An 8,516-nucleotide genomic window follows, 5' to 3' on the forward strand; every position below is an offset into this window, starting at 1 on the left:
GGATGGAGCCTCAGCTGCCCACAGCGAGAACCAGCGTGAGAATGCCCCTTGGTTGACTTTTGTCCCTTTCCTGCCTCACGTCCCCACCCCCTGCCAGTGTTTCCTGGGGTCACCGCCCCAACCAATGGTTGCACTGGACTCCTGTCTCAGGATGTGCTTCTGGGGACCCCAACTCAGAGGGAGCCCCGGTGGGGGCAGAGAAGGGCACCCCGCCGGCTCACGCACCTGCATACCCGTGACGGAGACATGGTGAGACTCCACCGTGGGCCTGCGGGGCAGCCGCGGCGAGGACTGCGGGGACCCGGCGGGCGAGTAGGACAAGGACGGGTGGATGCAGCGCCCATTGATGTCTGAGCCGCCGCTGGCCTCGGGGCCGCCCTGGGACCGCTCCTGCAGAGAAAGCTTGCGGCTGGAGAGGTGGGGCCGGGCCTGGGGCCTGGGGGCATGCAGGGAAGCCTCCAGGCCATCGGCAGCACAGCCCGGCTCACACTCGGTGACCACGATGAAGGACTCCATGCCCAGGCGGAGGCTCAAGGTCGAGAGGCCCTGCAGGGCCTCACAGGGCTTCTGGCCTTCGCTGCTGCTGCCCCCGCCCCCCAGCTCATCCTGGGTGGCGGCCCGGTTGCTGCTGGGCTGGCTAGAGACACATGATGACATGGTGCGCGGCGCGCGCCGACCTCATCCAGTACGCCCAGGCTCTCCCATCCACAACAACGGGGCCACCTGCGGAGAGAGGAAGGGTCAGCAGCCTGTCCCCCACCCCTGTGGCACAGATACAAGGACGGGAGCCCCTTTACTGCCAACCCTACTGATGCCGCGTTCCTGCCCCAGTTTGACATCCAACCAAAAACCTTGCAAACCGTGATGTGATCTGACCTCTGGCCCATAAAGAAAATCATGCTCTACATGTCCTTCCCTTAAAAGACCCCTCACATACCGTAACAAGGATTCCAAACTCAAATGCCCAATAAAAAAAGAAAGACTAACTCGTCCCCGTCGAGTAGATACTGACTCATGGCGACCCCACGTGTTACAGAATAAAACTGTGCTCCATAAGGTTTTCTTGGCTGTAATCTTTATGGAAGAAGCCCTGGTGGTGCAGTGGTTAAATGCTCAGCTGATAACCAGAAGGTCAGCAGTTCAAACCCACCAGCTGCTCCATGGCAGAAAGACGTGACAGTCTGCTTCCATAAAGATTTACAGCCTTGAAAACCTTATGGGGCAGTTCTATTCTGCCCTATAGGATCACTATCAGTCAGAATCGACTAGACGATAACGAGTTCGGTTTTAGTTTTTTTGGCTAATCTTTCTGGAAACAGATCACCAGGCTTTTCTTCTGCAGCACTGCTGGCTGGGTTTGGACCATGAACCTTTAGGTTAATAGTCAAGCACAAACTGTACCACCCACCAAAAAACCAAAAACCCACTGTTGTAGAGTCCATTCCAACTCGTAGCAACCCAGAGGGTTTCCAAGGCTGTAAATCTTTATGGAAGCAGACTGCCACATCTTTCTCCTGGGGAGCAGCTGGTGGGTTCAAACCACCAACCTTTGGGTTAGCAGCCGAGCACCTTAGCCACTGCATCACCAGGGCTCCAGTCAGGGACCTTCAGATGCCTGTAGAAACCAAGTATAAGAAAACTCCAAAACAGATCCTGTGTCCTCCTTACAGAGGGCTAGCTACTTTCAGCTCAAGCCAACTGTTGTGAAGCAGGGATTTGGGCCTAGGATTGCCTGGTATTTCTTTTTTTTTTCCAAAAAAAGCCCTAAATTCAAGTCAGCACAACTGGACTAAACCAAAAGCTAAGAAGTTTCCTGAACACAACCCAGCACTTCAAGGGACAGAGTAGCAGGGGCGGGGGTCTGGGGACCATCTAGGTCAACTGGCATAACAAAGTTTATTAAGAAAATGTTCTGCATCCCACTTTGGTGAGTGACATCTGGGGTCTTAAAAACTAGCAAACGGCCATCTAAGATGCATCAATTTGTCCCAACCCACCTGGTGCAAAGGAGAATGAAGAACACCAAAGACACAAGGTAAATATTAGCCCAAGAGACAGAAAGGGCCACATAAACCAGAGATTCCATCAGCCTGAGACCAGGAGAACTAGATGGTGCCCGGCTACCACCAATGACCGTCCTGACAGGGAACACAACAGAGTCCCCCTGACGGAGCAGGAGAAAAGTAGAGTGCAGAACTCCAATTCTAGTAAAAAGTCAAGACTTAACGGTCTGAGACCGGAGGGACCCCAGAAGACATGGCCCCCGGACTCTTCTGTTGACCCAGAACTAGAACCCTTCCCAAGGCCAACTCTTCAGACAAAGATTAGACTGGACTATGGGACATAAAATGATACTCATGAAGAGTGTGCTTCTTAGCTCAAGTAGATACATGAGACTGAATGGGCAGCTCCTGTCTGGAGGTGAGATGGGAGGGCAGAAAGGGTCAGGAGCTGGTTGAATGGACACGGGAAATCTGGGGTGGAAATGAGGAGTGTGTTGTCACAGTATAGGGAGAGCAACTAGGGTCACATAACAGTATGTGTATAAATTTTTGTATGAGAGACTAACTTGAACAGCAAACTTTCACTTAAAGCACACACACACACACACACACAAAAAGCTCTAAATTCAAGCTATTAGGTGTTATCTCCTGATTTTTTTAACTAGCAATTATTTCACCCGTCTGTCAGTTTATCATACTGTGGCGGCTTGTATGTTGCTGTGATGCTGGAAGCTATGCTACTGGTGTTTCCAATTGCAGCAGGATCACCCATGGTAGACAGGTTTCAGCGGAGCTTCCAGACTAAGACAGACTAGGAACAAAGGCCTGGAGATCGACTTCCAAAAATCAGCCAATGAAACCTCTATAAATTACAACAGAATAACGGCCAATATGAGTCCAGCACAACTAGATGTTGCCCAGCTACCACCACTGACTGCTCTGATAGGATCACAATACAGGGTCCTGGACAGAGCTGGAGAAAAATGTAGAACAAAATTCTAATTCACAAAAAGACCAGACTTACTGGTCTGACAGAGACTGCAGAAACCCCGAGAGTATGGCCCTTTTAGCTCAGCAATGGAGTCACTCCTGAGGTTCACCCTTCATCCAAAGATTAGACAGGCCCACAAAACAAAGTGAGTCTAATGGGCACACCAGCCCAGGGGCAAGGACACGAAGGCAGGAGGGGACAGGAAGGCTGGGAATGGGGAACTCAAGGTCGAGAAGGGGAGAGTGTTGACATGTTGTGGGGTTGGCAACCAATGTCACAAAACAACGCGTATTGTATAATGAGACACTAATTTGCTCTGTAAACCCTCATCTAAAATACAATTAAAAAATAAAAAAACAAAGTAGTGTGTGTATTCATTATTATGAACTACTGTATGTATTTAACTCAAATGTTTACTATAATAGGCTTTATGGCAGTCCGTTCTTAAGTACGAGTTGTCCACAAGTTGGAGGATCATAAGCCAAGGGCTGCCTGTATAGTGAAACGCTGCTTGTTTTAAAGTATCAGAATGTTGTTGTTGTTGGGTGCCGTCCAGTCAATTCCAACTCATAACGACCCCATGTAACAGAAAATTGCCTCCATTCAGTTTCCTAGCCTGTAATCTTTACGCGAAGCAGACTGCCAGGTCTTTCTCCCACAGAGCTGCTGGGTGGGTTCGAACCGCCAACCTTTCGGTTACCAGCTGAGCACTTAACTGTTGTGCCACCAGGGCTCCTTCCTATCAGAATGGCAAAGACAAAATGTTCAGTAATAACACTACTCGGGGTCCACGTCTCAGGCTATGGGAAGGTGGCCACTCTCTCACATATGGCTGGTGGGAGGAGAAACTGAAAGCACCCCGGTGGAGGAAAATGCATCTTATCTAACAAAATTCCACGTGCTCACACTCAGCAATTCCATACCTGGGTGTTTATTCTAGGAGACAACCTCACACAGGTCAACGACTATGTATGTACAAGATAATTCAGGTGGCGTGGTTTTAAATAACCATCCACAGGGGACTGAATCAAGAAAATGAAGTACATCCGCCCCAGGAGAAAACTATGCATTTGTTTACAAAGCGAGGTAGCTCTACATGTCCTAATATGAATTAGCTCCAAGGCACACTCTTACTCGAACAAAAGCAAAGCATTAGTACTCCACTGTTAGCGCAGGGGGAAAATGGACATCTGTGCATACATGAGTGTACATGCATCCAGCATTTCTGGAAGGCACACCAAAAAAATGGTAACAGCAGCCATCTCGAGGAAAGATAACTGGTTTGCAGAGATGGGAGGGATTTACTTTTACTTTTTACTGTATCTATTTTTACTTTTGTACCACGTGCAAAAGGGGGCTGGATGAACCCCTGAAACTAGTGCCCTGAGATAATCTTTAAAACTTAAACCAAAAATATCCCTGAAGTCTTTTTAAAATCAAACAATTGCTTAGCTTAACCAGTAAATAATGTCTGCCTTGAGCATTATGCTCTTTTAAGAACTATCTATATGAGAGCAAAGTGACAACAACTCAAAAGGATCAGATAGGAAGCTAAGGGGGCAGTGAGTTCATGTTAATGGAGGAGGAACAATTTAGAATAGGAGGGTGAGAATGGCTGCACGACTTGAAGAATGTCATCAATGCCACTGAATTATTCATGTAGAAGCAGTTGAATTGATGCATGTTTTGCTGTGTATATTCTCAACAACAATAAAATAAAACTTTTTAAAAAAGAAGTTCTTACCCTGGAAAGGCAGGGGTGTGCTGAAAACTGATTATACTAGAAAATGTAATAATAAATCTGTATATGCTCAATAAAAAAAAAGAATGAAAGAAAAGAACTGTAACCATGATGGGGTCATGGGATCATACGGGGCAGCAGGGGCAGAGGTTGGTTCTATCCTCCAATCCCTCTATCCCACCTCTTACTGTATCTGAGAAAGAAATCATTAGCTGTGTTCATGCCTTGGCTTCTCTATCAATGAAAGAACATGACCCAAGATCAGTGTTCTCTGTGGCCCCAGCTACTGTTACTTTACGTATTCTTTTTATGATCCTTCTCTCCTGGGCCCCTGAAGTTCCGACTGCTTGGGCTCATCCATATCCTGGCTCACAGCAGACAAGGGACTTAGCCTCTCTCAGCCTCAGTTTTCTCATCTCTGAAGTGGGTGCCTCACTCAATAGTTGTGTGGATTAAATGGGATAAGCACTCGGTCTCACGCCTGGCACTGGGTTAATGCTCTAAAAGCTGTTCTTTCAACAAATACCTGCCAACTACCTACTACTACTGCTGGGCTGTGTTCTGGAATATTCCTACAAGGGATGGACGTTCAAGCAGAGGCGGTGGCCTGCTCCTGGGTGTGCTGCACTGGCCTTGTGGGCCTGCCTTCCCGAGGGCAGAAGGGCCTCTCGGGTGGGCTGTCCTCCCTCCCGGAGCTGCCCCTGCCAGGGCTGGGAGAGTTCCTAAAAACAAATCGAGGCCTGGCAGCACCTGAGAAATAGTCAGTGGAGGACTTTTTTTCTTGTCAACAGAAAAACAACTGCTTATCGATTTCTACTCCAGACCAAGGACACCGAGCCATCCGCCCCAGCAAAGTTGCTTTTAATCAGTTTCCTTGGCAAGCTGGTGTCCGGCCCAGGCTCCGCTCTGGTCTCTGCCAGGAGCCTTGGCCTTTGAGGTCTGGAGGAGGAAGGAGGAGGAATGTGCCATCTGGGAAGGAGGTCGGTGTCTGCACAGGAGGGGTCTCAGGACAGAGGAGCCCCAGAGAGCCCGGCCTCAGGGCTGTCAGGCCCCTGGAGGCGGCCGGGGTCTGCAGCGAGGCTCATGGAGATCTGTCCAGAACTCAGCGACCCCCTACAGATTCCAGACCAGTGTTCGGAATGGTTGAAGGTTCACAGACCCAAAAGGATCTGATCAAAGCTACCAACAGTCTGCTTAGAAGGAAAAAAAGTACAAAACACCATCTTCTGCGTGATGACAGCAATCGCTCACAAACAACCGAGCTCTGATGGTGCTCTACGCACCGGGCTAACCGCTCCCTGGCCTGGGTCACTGACTCCTCACACGCCTTCCACGAGGGGGGCTGCTCAGCATTCCATTTCACTTGGAGGGAAAGGGCCTCTCTGCCAAGCTGCCTGGGTCTGACAAGATGCCAAGAGTCCGCTGCCCAGCACCTCTAGCCCCAGCCCTGGGTCCTTCCCCAGGAAATGCAAGCAGAGCCCAGCCCCGAAGGCCTCCCTAACACCCCCACCCCGCCCCTGCTGAGCTCTCCTCCCGTCACAGGTGGCTGGACAGATGGGAGCCACCAGACCCTTCCTGGAGCAGATGGGCTAGGCTCGGGGCCAAGGTGAGGGAAACGCTCCTTCCTCTGCCAGGAAGCCAACTGGTGCAGGCCTCTAGGAAACGCTTCCCCACTTCCAGGGGCCGCTGCCACCCACGCCCGCTCCCCTAAATGCAAAGCTCCTCTGCAAAGCCACCCCGGGAGCTGTAGAGCAGCACAAGGCCAACCAGTGTGCCAGGGCGAGCCCCCAAGCCCAAGGGACAGGGTCCTCTGAGGTTGCCTGGTCCCAGGAAACATGGGGCAACAAAAGGGCCTGAAATAGCCCCAAGGATCCCTGTCAAGGCCCGGGACAGTGTCCTCCTGAGGATAACGGGCTCCACCAGCCACTTTCTCTCTCACGTGAGGAAACCAAGGCCAGGCAGGTCCTAGAGGACATTCTTCTTTCAGTGAATAATTTCTGGAGACCTACTATGTGCCAGGAAAACAAAACATGTGTGGCTTCTGCCCTTGAGGCACTGACTGTCTAGTGATGGAAACAAACATTTAAAAGCAGACACACAAGTGAATCCCTAAGCAAAACTGGGGGAGAAAAACAGGGTGCTTTCAAAGAATAACAGGGAGGTAACAGGGTGCCTTAAAAGAGAAGAATAACAGGAAGTGTTAAAAGGCGAAGATGTCACCTTGAGGATTAAGGTGCACCTGACCCAAGCCATGTTCTTTTCAATTGCCACTTACGTATGTGAAAGCTGGGCAATGAATAAGGAGGAGCAAAGAATTGATGCCTTTGAATTATGGTGTTGGCAAAGAATACTGAATATATACCATGGACTGCCAGAAGAACCAACAACTCTGTCTTGGAAGAAGTACAGCCAGAATGCTCCTTGAAGCAAGGATGGCGAGACTTCACCTCATGGATTTTGGACATGTTATCAGGAGGGATCAGTCCGTCAAGAAGGACATCATGCCGGGTAAAGCAGAGGGTCCGCGAAAAAGAGGAAGACCCTCAACAACTTGGATGGGCACAGTGGCTGCAACAACGGGCCCAAGCGTAACAGCGACTGTGAGGATGGCGCCGGACCGGGCAGCATTTTGTTCTCTCGTGTATAGGGTAGCTATGGGTTGGAACCGACTCAACGGCACCTAACAACAACAACACTGCTTAAGGGGAGTCCCTGAGTGGTGTGAAGGGTTAAGTGCTAGGCTACTAACTGACAGGTTGACAGAATCTATACACAAGTGCCTCGGAAGAAAGGCCTGGCGATCTGCTCCCAACAGATCAGCCACTGAAAACCTTGTGAAGCACAGGTCTACTCTGACACACATGGGGTCGCCATGAGACCATGACAACAACTGGTTTGGTTTCTTTTTTTGATTAGTAATGTTTAAGGGGCACTGAGTTTCTGTTTGGGGTGATGGAAACGTTTTACCAATGGACAGTGTGATGGTAGCACGACAAGGAAAATGTAACTCATGTCATTTCACTGTACAAGTAAAAATGGTTAAAACGCAAATTTGTTCTACATATTTTACCACCATAAAACGATTGAAAAAGAGAGATTCACAGAGGGACCTGCTGAGATCTGAATGGGAGGGGCAGGTCAAGGAGGGCCTCTCTGGAGGAAATTCTCTCTAGGCTGAGACTGAGAGGGTGAGTAGGTGCTGAGGAGGCAGGAGCTTGTTCCGGGTGGAGGAAAGGACTTCGGATAAAGAAAGCGGTGGGAGAGAGGAGGAGACAGAAAGAAGGCCGTGTGAACATGGGGGAGGCCGGAGGGGCCACAGCAGGAGTGCTTTGTAGGAAGCTGATGAGGGCGCAGAAGCAGTGGTCCAGGACCAAGACTCAGGGACCTTCTCAGCACCTACCATCCGCTGCAGTGGTGCCGCCTGCCTGGAAGGCCATGGACTCAGGGGTGTCTTCCAGTGCTCAAGGGTGAGATCTGCGAGGCAGTGCTGAGGTCTGATGCCACCTGGAATATCCCAGGTGAAGGTGGCAACGACGCCAGCTCTCCTGACCATCCTCCTGGAATCCCTTTTAGCTCAGAGGCACTGAAAACCGACTGTCTCCCCAAAGACAGAGCCCCTCCTTTGGCAGATGGCCGGGAGGCTCTCTCTGGTGTTAAAGTCCACACAACCATCCCCATCACAGTCCCTAGAGCTGAAAGTTTGAAAATGGTGACTCTCGAGTAACATCTGGCCATGGGCATGCTATGTTTGGCTCACACCACGTTTAAAGCTACTTGAATT

At 50.2% G+C, this 8,516-nt stretch overlaps 1 protein-coding gene across 1 annotated transcript in view; it reads right to left on the minus strand.

Moving 5' to 3' along the window:
* Positions 1-1,026, minus strand: part of CAMKK2 (calcium/calmodulin dependent protein kinase kinase 2) — a 25,656-nt gene extending 24,630 nt beyond the window's left edge. The window contains 1 exon segment of the mRNA XM_023733667.1: positions 224-1,026. Coding sequence (XP_023589435.1) covers positions 224-657 — 434 coding nt within the window. The 5' untranslated portion in view covers positions 658-1,026.
* Positions 1,027-8,516: the final 7,490 nt, after the last annotated feature.

This window comes from Trichechus manatus, unplaced genomic scaffold, assembly GCF_000243295.1.
Source record: "Trichechus manatus latirostris isolate Lorelei unplaced genomic scaffold, TriManLat1.0 scaffold00061, whole genome shotgun sequence".
Taxonomy (NCBI): Eukaryota; Metazoa; Chordata; class Mammalia; order Sirenia; family Trichechidae; genus Trichechus; species Trichechus manatus.